Source organism: Schistocerca serialis, chromosome 2 (genome assembly GCF_023864345.2).
Source record: "Schistocerca serialis cubense isolate TAMUIC-IGC-003099 chromosome 2, iqSchSeri2.2, whole genome shotgun sequence".
NCBI classification, from domain to species: Eukaryota; Metazoa; Arthropoda; class Insecta; order Orthoptera; family Acrididae; genus Schistocerca; species Schistocerca serialis.
Window position 1 is genome coordinate 321,816,751 of NC_064639.1, and position 21,327 is coordinate 321,838,077.

Consider the following 21,327-nt stretch of genomic DNA (forward strand, 5'->3'; position numbering starts at 1 on the left):
CAGTCCCTTGTGTCAAATATACTCCATTCTGCTAACGAGACATCTCAGAAAAGTCAGAACAATAAAACGGAAAAAGGGAAAAACGTAAAAGGGCAGTCACGTTGTCATTGGTAAAAACAAATGAGGGAAGTTGGCAAGAGAAACGAACCCAACACTATGCTGAAGCAGCATAGGCAAGACCACCTGTGACTTAAAAGGTACAACTGCTAAAATGCAGAAAGTATGTATGGGAATAGAAAGACTAGCCAAGCCTTAAAAAGAAGGGGTAAAAACAGAGTAAAAGGGGAAGAAAAGAGGATTCCAGTCAGGGAGGTGAATCGGGAATCTCTGAACACTGCCGACAGTGGGAGAAACCCAAACACTCACCGCCCTGCCCCAACACCAGAGAGAGATTAAAAACTTTAAAACTGAGAATAAAAACCACTCTCCCGGAGGAAACCGAGAACCAGAGAGACCATCCGCGAATCGTCAGCCAACATCAAAGGTAAAGTGTGGGGGAGTCTGTACTTAACACGCAGAGCTAAAAGAAGGGGGCATTCAACCAAAATGTGGGCCACTGACTGGAAGGCTCCACAACCACAAAGCGGGGGTGGCTCATCACGCAAAAGAAAACCATGGGTCAGCCTGGTATGGCCAATGCGGAGACGACACAGTGTAGTCGGGTCCTTTCGGGAGAGGCGAAAGGAAGAACGCCATGGGCCTGGTGTCACCTTAATTGCACGAAGTTTATTAGACAGTGGAGTAGCCTCCCAAGAATTGGCCCATGACTGTGCGAAGTGGGATTTGATGTGAAGCCGTAAATCCGCTGCAGGAGGGGTTACGGAAAACGGGGGGTAAGTAACTGCTCCCCCAGCCAAATGATCAGCGAGCTCATTACCCGGGATACCCACATGGCCAGGGACCCAAAGGAAGTCAATAGAACAAGCAGCACGGTGAATATCAGCGAGATGGTCATGGATGGCAGAGACCAATGGATGGCGCGAAAAACACCGGTCAATAGCAAGAAGGCCACTCATCGAGTCCATACATAACAGAACGCGATTGTGTTGGGATTGTTTAATAAAGGTAAGGGCCCGGGAAATTGCCATCAATTCCGCAGTAAACACCCCACATGTAGGCGGCAGCAGATGATTTTCCGTTCCAACAGAGGACGTGAAGGCATACCCAGCATGATCAGCAGATTTAGAGCCATCAGTGTAAAAAACAACAGCATCCCGAAACTCCCATAAAATTTGGCGGAAAAAGGTACGGAACACCACCGGGGGGATGGAATCTTTCGGTCCGCGGCGGAGATCCATCCGAAGTCGAGGCCGAGGAACTAACCAAGGAGGGGTGGAGGGGAGGGAGCGAGGAAGACAGGACAAAGAAGGAAGCTGAAAATGACTGTAAAGAGACGCAAGGCGCAGTCCAACCGGTAAACCCGCCCGAGGGCGGGAGTCGGGTGGGCGACGTCCATGGCTGGGAACAGGATAGAATAGGAAGGGTGAGTGGGAGAAGAACGGATAGTGAGGGCATAAGACACCAGAAGCTGGGACCGCCGAACAGAAAGGGGGGGGGGGATCCCAGCTTCAACCAGGAGACTATCAACAGGGCTAGTAGGGAAGGCACCGGTGGCCAAACGGATACCACGATGGTGGACTGGATCCAGCACGTGCAGTGTGGAAGGAGCAGCTGAACCATAAACTTGACAACCATAGTCCAAACGAGACAGAACGAGAGCACGATAAAGACGGAGGAGGAGGGAACGGTCCGCACCCCAAGAGGAGTGGGCAAGGAAGCGAAGGACATTGAGTTTACGGAAACATCCTACCTTCAGGAGCCTGATATGGGGCAGCCAAGTGAGCTTGTTGTCGAAAAGAAGACCCAGGAAACGAAACTGTGGGACCACAGGCAATCGTTGTGCGTCGAGATAGAGCTCTGGATCAGGGTGGACCGTAGTACGGCGACAGAAGTGGACCACCCGCGATTTTAAAGGAGAGAATTGAAACCCGTGTGAGTGAGTCCATGCAGAGGCACGCCGTATAGCCACCTGGAGCTGCCGTTCTGCAGATGCCATCGAGGAGGAACTAACCCAAATGCAGAAATCATCCACATACAGGGCAGAAGCGACCAAGGGACCGACAGAGGCCACAAGGCCATCGATAGCAATGAGGAAAAGAAGGACACTCAAGACAGAACCCTGTGGGATGCCCGTCTCCTGGGTCCGTGGAGAACTAAAAGCAGTACCAACTCTAACTCTGAATGACCGATGGAGCAGGAACTGGCGGATAAAAATCGGGAGTGGGCCCCGAAGACCCCACTGATGAAGGGTTAGTAAGACGTGATGGCGCCAGGCCGTGTCATAGGCCTTGCGAAGGTCAAAAAACACTGCAACCAAATGGCGGCGCTGGGAAAAAGCCTGCCGAACTGCGGATTCCAAGCGAAGTAAATGATCGATTGGAGATCGTCCCTCTCGAAAGCCACACTGGTAAGGGGACAATAGATCCCGAGATTCGAGGACCCAATTGAGCCGACGGGCTACCATCCGTTCAAGTAACTTACAAACAACATTAGTCAAACTAATTGGCCGATAGCTGTCAACAGATAGGGGGTTCTTACCAGGCTTAAGGACAGGAACCAAAATGCTATCCCTCCACTGAGAAGGGAAGTCACCCTGGAGCCAGATACGGTTAAACACCCGAAGAAGATGTTGCCGTTGTGGAGCACTGAGATGTTGAAGCAGTTGGTTATGAATGGAATCTGGGCCAGGGGCCGTATCATGAGAAGAAGATAGAGCAGAAAGAAATTCCCATTCAGTAAAAGGTTCGTTGTAAGATTCTGGCTCACAAGTGGTGAAACATAAGGTGAGAGCTTCAGCCTGCTGTTTTTGATGAAGGAAAGCAGCTGGATAGGAGGCTGACGCTGATGCCACTGCAAAATGGGTCTGCGAGAACTAATGGGTCCGTACAAATGCCATCTGGGAGGTGAAGGCCTGGGAGGGTGGACTGCCGATGGCAACCTTGGAAAGAGCGAAGTGTAGCCCATACCCGTGACAGAGGGACAGTGGAACCAAGGGAAGAAACGAATCGTTCCCAACATATCCGCTTGCTCTGTTTGATTAAATAACGGGATTTAGCGCGAAGGCGTTTAAAGGTAGTAAGGCCGGCTACGGATGGGTGCCTCTTGAAGTGTTGCAAAGCTCGACGGCGATCACGGATGGCAATGGCAATGGCCGTACTCCACCACGGGACTTGCCGGCGACAAAATCGTCCAGATGAGCGCGGGACAGCAAGGTTAGCAGCGCGAACAATCGCGTCAGACACATCACGTAGGACGTCATCAATACAACCCGACAAAGAGGGAGAAAACTCGACCTGTGCAGTGTATAGAGGCCAATCGGCGCGGTGGAAAGACCAACGAGGTAACCTGTCCATCGGGGAGCGGGAAGGGAGCGTGATAATCAACGGGAAATGGTCACTATCACAAAGGTCGTCGTGTGGCGACCAGTGTAATGAAGGGAGGAGAGAGGGAGAAGAAAGAGAAAGATCAATGGCAGAAAAGGTACCATGACCAGCACTAAAATGAGTAGGGGAGCCATCATTAAGAAGGCACAGGTCGTGGTCTGCAATAAATTGGTCTATAAGAAGACCTCGTCGAGATGGAAGAGCACTGCCCCACAAAGGATGATGAGCATTAAAATCCCCAAGGAGGAGGAAGGGAGGAGGAAGTTGCTGAAGAAGGGTGGTTAAGGCAGCAGGTGTAAGTGTCCTGTCAGGAGGGAGATAAAGATTGCAAACTGTGACTGCAGGGTCTAAGTGGACCCTAACAGCAACCACTTCCAATGTAGTTTGGAGAGGAATCCACGTGCTAGCAATGTCTGTACGGACCAACGTACAAACGCCACCAGAAGCCCGCAAGGGTCCGACCCGATTTCGACAGAAAACACGGAACCCACGGAGGGTCGGTGAGTGAACATCAGTAAAATGAGATTCCTGGAGAACCACACAAGCTGCAGAGTAGGACGAAAGAAGGGATTTCAATTCCGGAAGGTGACGATAGTAGCCATTACAATTCCATTGGAGAACCACAGAATGATGGGTTAAATGAGGGCGGAACACGCTAAAACCAGTCATACCGCCTGGTCCCCACCCGTCACCGACAAGGAGGGGGCGACATCCATGAACAACAGGTCAGAATCCGGTTGTGAAGTCGGGGAAGGGACCTCCGGTGACACCAGAGGCTCTTTGTCCCGGGACTTATGTTTCTTCTTCTTTTCAGGCTGAGAACGAGGGGGGCTGTGTGGCATAAAGGAGCCAGCTGCAGCAATATCAGGAACAGAAAGAGACCGGGTGACCTGCGGGCCCACAGCCCGCGGCTCTCGCGGTCGCCGCGCGGCAGCAGACCTTTGACCTGGAAGGTGCCAGGAAGGGGCATCTCTGGAGAGGCGCCCTTGATCGGCAGACGCCGAAGGAGTGGGACACTTCTCTGACTGGGGAGGGGGAGCAGCGCCCAGAGGAGAAGGTGTGGGAGCCGCAGGGGAGGGGGGGAGGAGAGGGGTCCGGGATGGGGGTAAGGAAGGGGGAGGAAGGGGTGAAGATGTAACCAAGGCGTAACTAGATGTCATGGACACAGGGTGCAGTCGTGCATATTTCTTACGGGCCTCTGTGTAGCTTAAACGATCGAGGGACTTATACTCCTGTATCTTTTTTTCTTTCTTATATACTGGGCAATCCGGTGAACGTGGAGAATGACTACCATGACAATTTACACATACAGGAGGGGGAACACAGGGACTCCCCTCATGGAGTGGACGTCCACAGTCACCACAGAGAGGGTCCTGAGAACAGCGAGAAGACATGTGGCCAAAACGCAAGCACTTAAAACACCTCATAGGAGGTGGGATGTACGGCTTCACATCACAACGATACACCATAATCTTAACTTTCTCAGGAAGGGTATCCCCTTCAAAGGCCAGGATAAAGGCACCAGTATCAATACAATTATCTTTAGGACCCTTCTGAACACGCCGAACAAAGTGAACACCCCGCCGTCCGAGATTGTCCCGAAGTTCCTCATCAGTTTGAAGGATGAGGTCCCTGTGAAAAATCACACCTTGTACCATATTTAGAGACTGGTGAGGGGTAATGGACACAGGAATTGTGCCAAGATGGGTACAGGCACAAAGGGCCGCAGATTGGGCAGCTGAAGCGGTTTTTATCAGCAACGAACCCGACCGCATCTTGCTCAGGGAGTCCACTTCGCCGAACTTGTCTTCAATGTGTTCCACAAAGAATAAAGGCTTGACACTGGTGAAAGTATCCCCATCAGTCCTGGTGCAAACTAGATAATGGGGGAAAGGTTTAGCCCCTAGACGACGGGCCTGACCCTCTTCCCAGGGGGTAGCCATGGAAGGGAAGGCCGAAGGGGCAAGAGAAGCAGCACTTGAGGAATCAGTACCACGCAGAGAGACGGCCGCAGAAGAACGGCCAGAGTTTTGGACCCGTATGTGTTTCATCGGCATAGCGTCCGCCCTGATACCACCCACTCCGATCAGGGGCTCTCCTCACGGGCGCCACCCAGCCACAGCAAGGGCCGTCTGGCACGGCGGCCATTGCCGGGAGTTCCGATGCTCCAGGATGACGAGCAACCACTCCAAGGCATGCATGAGGAGGTCACAGCTCAGGTATCAGAAGTGTGATCCCTGTGTGTTCAGGGGGCTCAACCAAAAGGGTACATAGCGACCCCACCACACGGGCTGGCTACCGTGCTGGCTATGCACCCTAGCATCAAACAACGACGTGAAAGAAAAGGTGGAATGTACTAGGAGGGCGCACGTCGGAGACACTAGGTAAGGTGCTCTTCCCCAAATGGCTCACACTACGGAGGAGAAATTTTGTAATGGAGGTCAAACCCCAGAGGGGGACCAAGGAATGCCAAAAGGAGGAGACGATTACGCAACAAAGCCGGAGTGTAAAACCAACAGAACCAAGAGGATAGCGGGGCCAACATAAACAAGGACACCAATAGAAGGAGAGGAGAGGGCGAGGGGAAAGGAGCATGGAGGGAAAAGGAGGGGAAGGGAAAGGAAATGCAGCCCGGTAGAGAAAGAAGGCTGCAATGGCTCGGAGCCCCGTGCTCGCCACGCACGTATCCACAAAAGAGTTGTGGACCCCCTGGGGGGTTTCTGAACTTTCTTAATGTCATCCATTAATTTTCTTTAGACAACTTAACCATCAGTGAACTATTTTACAGTGCTGTTGATCCTACTTGGTAATATGTTTGTGTATATTGAGACCTTTAGGTATCCTATTATGCTTCCTTGAAGACACATTCAACATTTCTTTCATTTCTGCACAACATTCACCATCCAGTAGAAAGTACACATTTCTGTTACAAATCCTTCCACCTCAAGAGACCAATAAAACAACAATCTTTTAAAACTGTGACGTAATGGCATGCTCAGTGAGCAGTAATGACAAACCGTAAGTGATTCAACAACGCTAAAGCACATCAATAGACCCAGGAGGAGGCCACTGCAACCGTGTTCGAAACATTGGTTTCTCTAGTATAGCTTTTTATATTGTGACATGGTACAATATTCAGAAAATATCTTAGTCAGTCGCTGATGATTTAGTACTGTGTCTAAGGCCTTTCAGAAACCTAGGTCAGCTGAATCTACCCATTCACCTGCCCCCATTGTTCACAGTACATATAAAATAAATAAAACAAGCTTTCATTTCATGTTAGTGGCTTTTCCTGACAATGTTTATTCTATGGGGGAAGCATGTTTTCCTGCAGGGAGGTCACAATATTTAAACTCCAGGCATGCTCTAGAACCCTCCAACAGATAGGCTTAAACATTATTGTTCTGTATTTCTGTGCAGCTGGTTTTCCACCCATTTTGTAAACAGGGTTCAGTTACATTTGGAACTAATTCCACAGAATATTCAAAGTGGAATCCAACAGGAACTATGTCAAAACCTGATGTCTCCTGTGCTTTAAGTAACCTTATTATTTTTCAATAATGGAGGTGCTAATACCAACATCTCTCATTTGTGATGCTGCGTAGCAGTCAAACATTGGCGCAGCAGTAACATCATGCACATATAATTCTTGAGATCTTCAGTTTCAACATCACAGATCCAAAACAGATTGAATGGAATGACCTTACTGTTTTTTCATATGCCGTAAGTTCCTAGGAATTTCTGACAGATATTTTGCCATAAGATGACAAAATTATTATAGGCTTCAAGCATGGCCCTTATCACAGATGCACAAACTGCTATTGACTTTTCTTTATCACTTTCCCAGTAGTCTCTTGGGGGTGAGAGTGCAGCCATCTCTATTTTTGTAAAATTCTCAGTATGGTATCATTGTACCAGGGTGGGTATTCATCTTCTTATCACTTGTAACATTCCTACCCAGATCGCAGTTTACAGTCTCTATGATTATACTCTTGTCCATATTAGTTCACAGTCAGATTAATTTTGGACCTAATGCTTCTGCTCGTGGCTATAAAAATTTCTCCTAGAGATTAATCTATCTTTATTATATAGCAGGCAGTTAAATGAAAACAAGACAGATGGAAAAAGTAACTAGAAAACAAGACAGATGGAAAAAGTAACTAAACTGTTTATTATTTCAAAGGTAATTGCCATAACTTTTACCACAATTATCCCACTGTGAGACAAGACATCAGAACCTTCATGGAAAAATGTTTGCAGCTGCCTATGGAAACACGATTGTGCCCAGGTGTGAGTCTCTTCATCTGAAGCAAATCGACAGCCATGAAAGTCTTTCTTCAGGGCTCCAAATACATTGAAATTGCTTGGGGATAAGTTGGGACTGTACGGAGGGTCTGCTAGGGCTTCCATGGGAAACTTCTGCAGCACAGTCTATACAACCTCAGCAACATATGTATGGGCATTACCCTGCAAAAGATTGATGCCACTATTAACATTCCTGGGTGTTTGGACTATGTTGCAGAAGTTTCACTGGGAAGCCCTTACATATCCTCCACGCTGTCCCAATCTCTCCCTATGCAACTTCTGCCCCATGCAGATTTCCATATTTTTTTTGGAGAACTGAAGAAAGACATTTTATGGTCATTGATTTGCCTCAGACAAAGAGGTGCACACCCGTGTACAATCGTGGTTCAATAGGCAACTGCAAACACTTTGCCTTACAGACAAGACCATCCTACCTAACAGTTGGATAAAAGTTATGGTGATTACTTTTGAAAAAATAAACAGTTTGCTTAATTTTTTCCCATCAGTCTTCTTTTTTCATTTGACTGCCTTTAATACATTCAACATGCTGAAAATTTCCCTACCCTCTGCTTCAGGCTTCAACTCACTCTCACCTCCTAGTATGACACTGGGAGGGGGGGAGGGGGAGCGGGCAGAGGAATGGGACTGCTTTCCATGAGAGATGTGTGCTATGGGATTTCACTGTAAAAATTCTGGCAGTTAAATAATATTCTGAGATTCTGAATTCAGCAATTCAATGACGGTACTGAGCGAGTTCTCACAAGTAACACTAGCTGTCTTTGTCATGTCATTCATTACCAGAAAGAACTGGCAATTGTCTCAGAACACAGACAACAGACACAATTGGTAAGGACATGATTGATAATATGCAGGTGACTGCAACCTATGTCCTCAACTACTCCTGGAATGATCTGACAGACAATTTCACCCATGTACACATTGGGTGCACGTCCAATTCATTTCCCTCCTGCAACACAATTTTCCTAAGAGGAGCCATCACGTGCCTATCACATAGCCTCCTCTTTCCCCTCTGAGGGTGCCCTGACCAAATGATGAATTTCACATTACTTCTAAAATAATCTATCTTATAAATAAATTTACACTAAAATATTTATAATTTACAGTTGATTAGGATCCACACACGGACATTCAGAAATACTAACTTTTATCCTGAATGAAACAAAAATGAATTAGTGTGGCAATGAATGATCAGACACATTTAAGAAATTTATGGTTTAAAAAATATAGATACATGAGATTTTTCTTACCTATTTTGTGCAAACCTTCCATAACTCTCAGTTCTTGCCTAACCACCTCCAAGAGTGATATAACATCAACAATGTCAAGATCAAAGAACATTCCATTTAAGAACAGGGCTGTGTCTGATGGCTGGAGGTTTAAAGAAGAGGCAAAAATATCCTGATTTTCTTTGATTTCTTGTTTCAATTCATCTCTTACAATAGTCCTTACTAGAGAGCGTGCCTGAAAGTGTAGTATATTTGTCATCAATATGTTAATAATAGCTACTGTGCCTAACATTTTATTTTAATTAGAGAGTGATATTTTCCCTTATAAGTCAATATGAAAATTCTACTGCAAACAAATTAATGTGTCAAAAGCTAGCTGAGAAATTTCAGCACAACCAAATCCTATATTTTGCACTATTATAATGATTCAAAACAAAAACAAATAGAATTGTTATCCAGCAAGTACATGATACCACATATGCACATAAAACACATCTATAGTAATTTCACTCACTTTCATGAGACAGTTCCACAAACCCTTACCTGTAAAGGGAAATTCTGAGCAGTATGTGTAAGAACTTTGAGAGCTTCTTCACGGGGTGCAGCCATTATTCTCTCAGCAGCCTGTAGACTAAGCTCCTGTACTTGCCATACTTTCAGTGGTGCTAACTCACTGCTCGATTCTACAAGGTGTTGCCTGAATTTTTCAAGATTCTCCTTCATGTCTGGGTAAAGATTCCTACATGTCAGAAAGCAGAGGACATAAGTGATCAAATGATTTATTAAATAAAAATAATTATGAGTACAATCCCCTTTGACTTGTTTGCATACTTCAGTCAACTGCAATGATGGCTGACAAAGTGCCACACTGCCATGTCAATGCAAGCAGGACTGTAAGAGCACTACTGTGCAGATACTCCAAAATATCTGTATTCAGGCCTCCACTTATACTGAAGTTCATAATTCTTAAAATAAAAATATTTATTGATCACTCACCTCAGAATCTATAGATATATGAACCAGCTTTAATGTTTTGTCTAGGCAATTAATCTGCCAGATAATGTACTTTTATCAACAGTAAAAAACATTATATATATATATATATATATATATATATATATATATATAAACAAATATGCTGTAACTTACCAAACAAAAGCATTGGTATGTTGATGGAGACAATAACAAACACACACACACACACACACACAAATTTCAAGCTTTTGCAACCTAAGGTTGTTTCATCAGGAAAGAGGGAAGGAGAGGTAAAGATGAAAGGATATGGGTTTTAAGGGAGAGGGTAAGGAGTCATTCCAATCCCGGGAGCGGAAAGACTTACCTTAGGGGGAAAAAAGGACAGGCGTGCGTGCGCGCGCACCCACACACACACACACACACACACACACACACACACACACACAGACAAATGTCTGCCTGTGTCTGTACATGTGCGGATGGATATGTGTGTGTGTGCGCGCGCGCTAGTGTATACCTGTCCTTTTTTTCCCTCTAAGGTAGGTCTTTCCGCTCCCGGGATTGGAATGACTCCTTGCCCTCTCCCTTAAAATCCATATCCTTTCGTCTTTCCCTCTCCTTCCCTCTTTCCTGATGAAGCAACCTTGGGTTGTGAAAGCTTGAAATTTGTGTGTGTGTGTGTGTGTGTGTGTGTGTGTATGTGTGTGTGTTTGTGTGTTTGTTATTGTCTCCATCAACATACCAACACTTTCGTTTGGTAAGTTACAGCATCTTTGGTTTTAGATATATTTTTCCCATGTGGAATGTTTCCAAAAATAGTCTTAGTGATTGGAACTGTTACTTTCTTTCTCAAGGAGGAAAGGTTGGAAAAAAATAAGGGGGGGGGGGACGAGGGGGGAGAGGGGGAGGGAGGGGGGGAGAGGGAGAGGGAGAGAGAGAGAGAGAGAGAGAGAGAGAGAGAGAGAGAGAGAAGAGAAGGGCATTAGGACTTAATATGCCATCAAATATGAGGTTTTTAGAATGGAGCATAAGCTTGGACTGGGGAAGGAAACTGCCCTTGCCATTTAAAATGGATTATTCCATCACTTCTCTTTAGCAATTTTGGGAACTCATGGAAAACTTAAGCTGGAATGTACAATTTGGGTAGGTTAGCAAAGCAGTTTTTGGTTACACACATCCAAGATTGAGAGGGACTCAACTGTTTTTAATATTCACACTTCTTTGCACTGATATTTCAGATTATACCAAGTACGTATATATACTAAAATGTGAGTACATATATATACTATGATACTTTTTAAATTCAAAAACCCATCATTAACTTTTTTTCTTTTGTGTCCTAATTCAGTGGACTGTACTTTTTTCCATGCTATATTTTATCAACCAGTCATCCATATTAAATAACTAATTTTCTCATGATAATTAGATTAAATGCACCAAACTCGCACCAAACTCTTACTGCTATATAGCCATAGCACATTTAACCAGTAAATTAAACATTCATGTAGTCATTAACCTTCAAAGCCTCACATGATGTGAAACAACCCTTCTGATTGGTGTTCTTGTTTAGTCTGCTTCTGAAATGCACTAGTGAAGTAGGTGTCTGGTCATAACAAACATGCCATACCATTTGTGTGGGTCCCAAACATATGTACCACACAATGGCCCCTTCGGGTGTGTATGAAGAAGACTGGCAGCTCTCTCAACAGCAGTAATTGACAGAGATGCACTGCTCACAGAACTCTTGTATTGAAGAGTTACAACAGCAGCCACCTATTGCTGCTTGAAGCAGTATAGAGCATGGTCACTGAATTGAGCCAAGTATCCTCTGCCATATACTTCAAAGTAAGCTGCAAAGGGCAGGCATAGAAGAACTACTGGCATGTGCATATAAACAGCAAACATTATTTCTCTAAACAAAAATATGTTAATTAGCATTCAAATTGTATGTCCACAGTTATTTCTGAAAGAACAAATCAGATATAAAAATGGAAGATTGATAACTACTGTCATCAAGGTTACTTACAAAATGTAGTGAACCAACAAAAATAACTCAAATTTTATGTATTAAAAGGACTTTTTATACAAATTATGTACTTTAGCTTGCTTATGTTGAAGCCTTCTATTTCTTCCTCTTCATCTTCTTGTTCTCCACTATCACTAGAGTCTCCTCTCACTTTTGTATCATCCTGAGCCTTGTATTCTGTTGACTTTATTTGTAATTCTACACCATAACCTGAAAGGCGTACTTTCCTTTCTGGTCGATCCTGGAATGTAAGATATAATTAGCCACTAAAACATGTCCAATTAAACAAGGGAAAAATTCTCCAATTGAAAATATCTAATTAACAAACAACTCTGCATACTCTCAGAGTCATTTCCTATTATGCTATTTTCTACCAATACTTCAAGTCTGATGACAGCGTTTTCTTCCAGAGCTAAACTGTAGACTAAAGCAAAAGAAATGCAGCAGTATGAATATACAAAATGTTTTATAGTAACTGACAACATCCACAAATGCATTTGTAATATATTTTATTCTTATAAAATGTTTCTTGGGCAAGACAGGATATTAAGCATTTTATCTTTATTTTCATAGCAAAAGCCATGGCCACAAACTAGTACTGCCATTAAGCTAGAGTCCACATTACCACAATGTACAGCTGCTGGATTTATTGTGGTAGGTGCATCAGATATCCTAATGTTCTTCACCTCTTCAAAGTGCGCGAGACTGACTGCAGCGGAGACTGATCAAATCACATGCACCATATTTCTATCAGTGCCACTTGATGGCATTTACACAAGCCTAAAGTCTCTGTCTTTACATCAACATCACTTTCAAAGCAATTTCTGCAACTGCTGTGTTTGGATGCGGGCTGAGTTGGCATCCCTTCGCTCCCAGCTTCAGGCAGTGTTGGCTTGGGTCACACAGGTTGAGCCTGTTGCCAATGGGCATCACTGTGGGGGTCCGGATGGGGGTTTGTCAGGGACGGCCAGCTCGTCCCACACATCCCCCGATCGGACTACGGCTGTGGCTGCCCGGGATACTGCCCACATTGAGGCTGACCTCTCACCCGTGGTAGAGTGGGAGGTCATCTGGAGGTGTGGCAGGGGGCAAAAGACATTCTGGAGGGCTGAACGGAAGGCCTCTCCAGTTTGTCTAACGAACCAGTTTCAGGTTCTGTCTCCAGCTGATACTGATCTTTGGCGGGACATGGCTGCTTGTCCTGTTCCAGAGGTTGCCCCTCAGTCTGCAAGATCCGGGCGGTCGCAAAGGGTGGGCTTACTGGTAGTTGGAACTCCAACATCAGGCACATAATGGGGCCCCTTAGGGATATGGCAGCAAGAGAGGGGAAGAAAACCAATGTGCACTCCGTGTGCATACCGGGGGGAGTCATTCCAGATGTGGAAAGGGTCCTTCCGGATGCCATGAAGAGTACAGGGTGCACCCATCTGCAGGTGGTCACTCATGTTGGCACCAATGATGTGAGTCGCTATGGATCGGAGGAAATCTCTCTGGCTTCCGGTGGCTATGTGATTTGGTGAAGACTGCCAGCCTCGCTAGTGGGATGAAAACAGAGCTCACCATCTGCAGCATCGTCGACAGGACTGACTGCGGACCTTTGGTACAGAGCCGAGTGGACTGTCTGAATCAGAGGCCGAGACAGTTCTGTGACAGTGTGGGCTGCAGATTCCTCAACTTGCGCCATAGGGTGGTGGGGCTTCAGGTTCTGCTGGATATATCAGGAGTCCACTACACACAGCAGGCAGCTACACGGGTAGCAGGGGTTGTGTGGCATGGACTGGGTGGTTTTTTAGATTAGATGGCCTCGGGCAAGTACAGAAAGGGCAACAGCCTCAAAGGGTGCGGGGCAAAGTCAGGACATGCAGGGACCAAGCAGCAATCAGTATTGTAATTGTAAACTGTCGAAGCTGCATTGGTAAAGTACCGGAACTTCAAGTGCTGATAGAAAGCACCGAAGCTGAAATCGTTATAGGTATGGGAAGTTGGCTGAAGCCAGAGATAAATTCTGCCAAAATTTTTACAAAGGCACAGATGGTGTTTAGAAAGGGTAGGTTGCATGCAACCAATGGTGGCGTGTTTGTCGTTGTTAGTAGTAGTTTATGCTGTAGTGAAGTAGAAGTGGATAGTTCCTGTGAATTATTATGGGTGGAGATTACACTCAGCTAGGTTAATTATTGGTGCCTTTTACCGACCTCCTGACTCAGCAGCATAAGTGGCAGAACAACTGAGAGAAAATCTGGAATACATTTCACATAAATTTTCTCAGCATGTTATAGTCTTAGGTGGAGATTTCAATTTACCAGATACAGACTGGGACACTCAGATATTTAGGACGGCTGGTAGAGACAGAACATCGAGTGACATTATACTGAGTGCACTATCCGAAAATTACCTCCAGCAATTAAACAAAGAACCAACTTGTACAGATAACCTCTTGGACTTACTGATAACAAACAGACCCGAACTTTTCGACTCTAAGTGCAGAACAGGGAATCAGTGATCATAAGGCCATTGCAGCATCCCTGAATATGGAAGTAAATAGGAATATAAAAAAAAAGGGAGGAAGGTTTATCTGTTTAGCAAGAGTAATAGAAGGCAGATTTCAGACTACCTAACATATCAAAACGAAAATTTCTGTTCCAACACTGACAATGTTGAGTGTTTATGGAAAAAGTTCAAGGCAATCGTAAAATGCGTTTTAGACAGGTACGTGCCGAGTAAAACTGTGAGGGACGGGAAAAACCCACCATGGTTTAACAAGAAAGTTAGGAAACTACTGTGAAAGCAAAGAGAGCTTCACTGCAAGTTTAAACCCAACCAAAACCTCTCAGACAAATATAAGCTAAACAATGTCAAAGTTAGCGTAAGGAGGGCTATGCGTGAAGCGTTCAGTGAATTCGAAAGTAAAATTCTAGGAAGTTCTGGTCTTACGATAAATCAGTAAGTGGATCGAAACAGCATATCCAGACACTCTGGGATGATAATGGCACTGAAACAGAGGATGACAAGCTTAAAGCTGAAATACTAAACACCTTTTTCCAAAGCTGTTTCACAAAAGAAGACCGCACTGCAGTTCCTTCTCTAAATCCTCGCACAAACGAAAAAATGGTTGACATCGAAATAAGTGTCTGAGGAATGGAAAAGCAGATGAAATCACTTAGCAGAGGAAAGTCCACTGGACCTGACGGGATACAAATTCGATTCTACACAGAGTACGCAAAAGAACTTGCCCCCCTTCTAACAGCCGCGTACCGCAAGTCTCTGGAGGAACAGAAGGTTCCAAATGATTGGAAAAGAGCACAGGTAGTCCCAGTCTGCAAGAAGGGTCGTTGAGCAGATGCGCAAAACTATAGACCTATATCTCTGACATCGATCAGTTGTAGAATTTTAGAACATGTTTTTTGCTCGCTTATCACGTCATTTCTGGAAACCCAGAATCTACTCTGTAGAAATCAACATGGATTCTGGAAACAGCGATCGTGTGAGACCCAACTCGCTTTATTTGTTCATGAGACCCAGAAAATATTAGATACAGGCTCCCAGGTGGATGCCATTTTCCTTTACTTCCGGAAGGCGTTCGATACAGTTCCGCACTGTCGCCTGATAAAGTAAGAGCGTACGGAATATCAGACCAGCTGTGTGGCTGGATTGAAGAGTTTTTAGCGAACAGAACACAGCTTGTTGTTCTCAATGTAGAGATGTCTACAGATGGTAAAGTAACCTCTGGCGTGCCACAGGGGAGTGTTATGGGGCCATTGCTTTTCACAATATATATAAATGACCTAGTAGATAGTGTCAGAAGTTCCATGCGGCTTTTCGCGGATGATGCTGTAGTATACAGAGAAGTTGCAGCATTAGAAAATTGCAGCGAAATGCAAGAAGATCTGTAGCGGATAGGCACTTGGTGCAGGGATTGACTACTGACCCTTAAGATAGACAAACGTAATGTATTGCAAATACATAGAAGGATCCTTTATTGTATGATTATATGGTAGCGGAACAACCACTGGTAGCAGTTACTTCTGTATGATATCTGGGAGTATGAGTGCGGAACGATTTGAAGTGGAATGATCATATAAAATTAATTTTTGGTAAGGAGGGTGTCAGATTAAGATTCATTGGGAGAGTCCTTAGAAAATGTAGTCCGTCAACAAAGGAGGTAGCTTACAAAACTCTCGTTCGACCTATACTTGAGTATTGCTCATCAGTGTGGGATCCGTACCAGGTTGGGTTGACAGAGGAGATAGAGAAGATCCAAAGAAGAGCGCCGCGTTTCATCACAGGGTTATTTGTTAAGTGAGATAGCGTTACGGAGATGTTTAGCAAACTCAAGGGGCAGACACTGCAAGAGAGGCGCTCTGCATCGCAGTGTAGCTGCTGTCCAGGTTTCGAGAGAGTGCGTTTCTGGATGAGGTATCGAATATATTGCTTCCCCCTACTTATTCCCCCCGAGGAGATCACGACTGTAAAATTAGAGAGATTCTGTCATATTGGGACTTAATTTCACTACAAATTTCTGTCATAAATATAATCACTGTTATGGTATATTTTCTCTAACATGTACCAACTCTAATGCTGATCTTTATTCCACATTGTGATTATCATCACAATTCCTTGTTGCATCCTCTACAACCTAAATATGAAATCAAAACACCATCTAGCTCATTGTTTTATTGAATTCACAGTCATCAATTCACTTGTATTGTTAATTAACACCTGTGTGCCCTTCAACTTTCGAGAAATCTGATACTATGTGTTCCAAAACTGCATATGCAAGCAATGAGGGCAAGTATTTTGGAAACTAACAGTATATTCATTAGTTCCTATTTATAGTTAAGTTTATTTTATTTTTACTATAGAACAAGATACCCTGACACACTTAAAAAAGAAACAACAACTACTACCACTACAGCTGCACCAGTTACAACTTCAACAGTACAAAGGAAACATTTCTTCCAAATACACCAATGACACCATCCTTATTGTTGACAAACTGGGTTGGTCCCTGATATTTGTAGAAACTGTCAGTATGAAGTACCTTTTGCTGTCTGTGGATGAGATGCTTCCCCACTTGGCAAGCAGACGCAGCTCCCCAAAAATCAAGCAGACAAAAAACTATTTTCAGCTGTGCCTTAACGAATAATCACAGATTTTCTGTTACCAACGTTCTGTTTGCTCTCGGACACTTCACATCCTGTCGCCCTCTTTCTCTCAACACGTGCATCACATTTGACCTTTGTACAGTTCTATCACATCCCACATTAGACCGATCATAAAACCATACTGCTTACATCCGGGAGATGCGTCTTTTCACTTAAGAAAGCTATTTGCCATTATATTTGGCATCTTAAAGTTCCATTTAGGGACCACAAGCCCCTTCCAGCTACTTTTGTACCTAACCACTGAATCCTCAGTGCTTAATAAAATGTCTACAGTGTTGGGTAATGGTATTAAAGCATCTGTAACTATAGAACTTAATTTTTCACAAAATCCAAACATTCTAATAACAATATCATGTTTTACTGGCCTATGGTGTTCAATGACAAATTTAATACCTTGACCAAGGTCCAGAGGCAGTTAAGGATTCATCTCTGGAGGTCCTTCCATTAAATGTTTTATGTAGGACAAGCGCAAGAACAGATCAAATCCTGTGGTCCATCCACAACTATACTATCAGGTTGGTGCATGAGTTTGTAGCGTTTTTGTTCTGCAGTACACTGGAAAATTGAGTGCCAAGTGGAGAAATCAGAGCATTTCCAAGATATTCTGCTGTTTGAGTTAGATGGAGTGGTGACAACAGCAGAAGTAGCCTGAAGCATTTGCACCCTGTGTGGGGACAATGCCACTGGACAGAGCACAGCAAGAACATGGTTTTCTGATTTAAGTAGGACTGTTTTGACATTAGTGACTCTCCACTTTCAGGAAGCAATAATCCACAATGATCCATGTCAGTGTACTACATAACTGGCAAATGTTATGAAGTGTGGTCATTTTACCATAGTGCAACATTTGCACACAATGGGGAAGGTTCAAAAATTGAGTGTGTGGGTACTGCAAGCTCTAAGCCATAATCACAAAAAACAGCACGTGGGCGTATACATGCATCTCTGCTTGCCCATCATGAACAGCTTATGAACAACACTGACCATTCCTATCCTGTATCATTATGGTGGCAAGAAATGGTGCCTTTATGCTAACATAAGGAAGAGAAAGGAACAGCCGAGCCCAAACAAAGCAACAACTCCCCACACAAAGACCTGTGCACATCCACTAAAGACAATGTTATGCATCTGATGGAACAGTGACAGTGTTGTGTACAACACATTGTTTCCCCGAGGTGTAACCAACTCTGCTGGCATTTATTGTCAACAACTGAGACATCTTGCTGGCACAGTACAAGAACAACCAGAAATACTGCATCAACTGATGCTGCTCCACGATAGAGTTCGATTACATTCTCCTGGACTGACAAAAAATATTGTGCAGGATTAGGGTTGGGGAGTCATTCCACACCCACCTCACTCATCTGATCATGTGCTCTCAGATTTCAACATTCCTGCTATCTACTGAAAAACCTTCATGGAACTTCCTCACCTGATGAAAATGCACTCTGAATAGGGGGAGAGGGGAGGTGAGTGGAAGGGGGAGGGGGAGGTGAGTGGAAGGGGGAGGGGAGTGGAGGGGGGGAGGGGGAGGTGAGTGGAGGGGGGGAGGGGGAGGTGGGGAAAGGGGGAGGTTGGGAACCACTGATCTAGATTAACTAGGACTTTTAGTAAACCGAATTAAATATTTTTGTTCCGTCCAAAACTGTATCCATTGGTTTTTAGAGGTCACAATATACAGCTCCTTATTGCCTAAAGTGAAGTCTGACAATCAGACTTATTTAAACTTAGTCTGAAAAGTCAAAAACTATAGTAAACAAATAATAAAAATTGTACAACATGTAAGACAATGATTTTCATTTGCAAATAAGTAAATATCACACCCAGTGCAAATGAAAAGCAAGGTTAATACACAGTCTCTTCTTTAACTTCTAGTATCTGCAGTGCAATTAATGATAAAATTAACTTTTGTATTTTATACAATTCATGTTACATATGTGAGGAGGAAAGCCTCTATTACTAGAGTGGCTGTTACCACTGAAACAAAGGTAGCATAACCAACCAACATCTCATCTCGGTTTTGATTTGTGTTGCAGCTTTGAATAAATCACAAGAAATCAGTAGAGGCAACTGAATATCTGGACACATTTGGGAAAACTGATAACATTTCATTTTTATTTGGTTTAAGAATCATGAAAGAAGGCAGTATATGAGGAAGAGACCTGGAGACACTTAAAGGTTTCAGATTGATTACATAATGGTAACACAGAGATTTCAGAACCAGTTTTAAACTGTAAGACATTTCCAGGGGCACATGTGGACTCAGGCCACAATTTATTGCAGATTGAAACTGAATAAACTGCAGAAATGTAGTAATTTAAGGAGATGGGATATCTGGGGGAAAAAAACACACAACAGAGGTTGTAAAGAGTTTCAGAGGGAACATTAGGGAGTGATTAACAAGATTAAGAGAAAGGAATACAGTAGAAGACGAATGGGTAGGATTGAGAGATGAAATAGTGAAGGCAGCGGAGGATCAAGTAGGTAAAAAGATGAGAGCTAGTAGAAATTCTTTAGTAACAAAAGAGATATTTAATTCGATCAATGAAAGGAGAAAATATAAGAATTTAATAAGTGAAGCAGACGAAAGGGAATACAAATGTCTAAAAACTGAGACCGACAGCAAGTGCAAAATAACTAAGCAGGAATAGCTAGAGGGCAAATGTAAATATACAGAAGCATATATCACTATGGGTAAGGTAGATGTTGCTTACAGAAAAATTAGAGACCTTTGGAGAAAAGAGAAGCAGCTGTATGAATATCAAGAATTCAGACAAAAAACAACCCTAAGCAAAGAAGGGAAAGCATAAAGGCGGAAAGAGTATGTTGAGGATCTATACAAGGGAGATGTACTTGGGGGCAATATTATGGAAATGGAAGAGGATGTAGATGAGGACGAGAAGGAAGATATTATAGTGCATGAAGAATTTGGCAAAGCACTGAAAGACTGAAGTCAAAACAAGGCCCCCGAGAGTAGATAACACCCTGTTAGAGCTACTGATGGCCTTGGGAGAGCCAACCATAACAAAATTCTTCTGTCTGGTCAGCAAGATGTATGAGACTGGTGAAATATCAGACTTCAAGAAGAATATAATAATTCAAATTCCAAACAAAGCAGGTGCAGATAGGGGTGGAAATTACCAAACTATCAGTTTAATAAGTCACAGTTGCAAATACTAACATGAAGCCTTTACAGAAGAATGTAAAAACTGGTAGAAGCCGACCTTGTGGATTCTGGAGAAATGTAGGAATGCACGAGGCAATACTGACCCCATGACTTCTCATAGAAGATACATTCAGAAAAGGCAAACCTACATTTGTAGACTTGGAGGAAGCTTTTGACAATGTTGATTGGAATCCTCTCAAATTCTAAAAGTGGCAGGGGTAAAATACAGGGAGCAAAAGACTATTTACAGTTTGTACAGAAATCAGATGGCGGTTATAGGAGTCTATGAGCACGTAAGGAAAGTAGTGGTTGAGAAGGTAGTGAGACCAGGGCTGTAGCCTGCCCCAACGTTATTAAATTTGTATACTGAGCAAGCACTAAAAGATACAAAAGAAAAATTTGGACTAGGAATTAAAGTACAGGGAGAAGAAATAAAAACTTTGAGATTTGACGATGACATTGTAATTCTGTCAGAGACAGCAAACTATTTGGAAGAGCAGTTGAACAGAATGCACAGTGTCTTGAAAGGAGAATAAAAGATGAACATCAATAAAAGGAAAATGAGAATAATGGAATGTAGTCAAATCAGGTGTTGCTCAGAGAATTAGATTAGGAAATGAGAAAGCAGTAGAAGAGTTTTGCTATTTGGACAGCAAAATAACTATATGGATATAAAATGTAGACTGACAATGGCAAGGAAAGAATTTCCGAAGCAGTGAAATTTGTTAACATTGAGTATAGATTTAAGTGTCAGGAAGTCCTTTCTGAAAGTATTTTTATGGAATATAGCTGTGTATGAAAGTGAAACATGGATGATAAACAGTTTAGACAAGAAGAGAATAGAAGCTTTTCAAATGTGGTGCTACAGAAGACTGCTGAAGATTAAATGGGTAGATCACATAACTAATGAGGAAGTACTGAATAGAACTGGGAAGAAGATAACTTCGTGGTACAACCCAACCAGAAGAAGGGATCGGTTGGTAAGACACATTCTGAGGCATCA

The 21,327-nt window shown here is 43.6% G+C and overlaps 1 protein-coding gene across 1 annotated transcript in view; it reads right to left on the reverse strand.

Annotated features, from left to right (window-relative positions):
- LOC126457123 (UDP-glucose:glycoprotein glucosyltransferase) overlaps positions 1-21,327 on the reverse strand; it is a 135,839-nt gene that overhangs the window by 77,019 nt on the left and 37,493 nt on the right. Inside the window, exons 5-7 of the mRNA XM_050093180.1 lie at positions 12,068-12,237; positions 9,539-9,734; positions 9,017-9,230 (exon numbers count right to left, since the gene is read on the reverse strand). Of these exons, the coding sequence (XP_049949137.1) occupies positions 9,017-9,230; positions 9,539-9,734; positions 12,068-12,237 (580 nt within the window). The remainder of the gene's footprint in view (positions 1-9,016; positions 9,231-9,538; positions 9,735-12,067; positions 12,238-21,327) is intronic.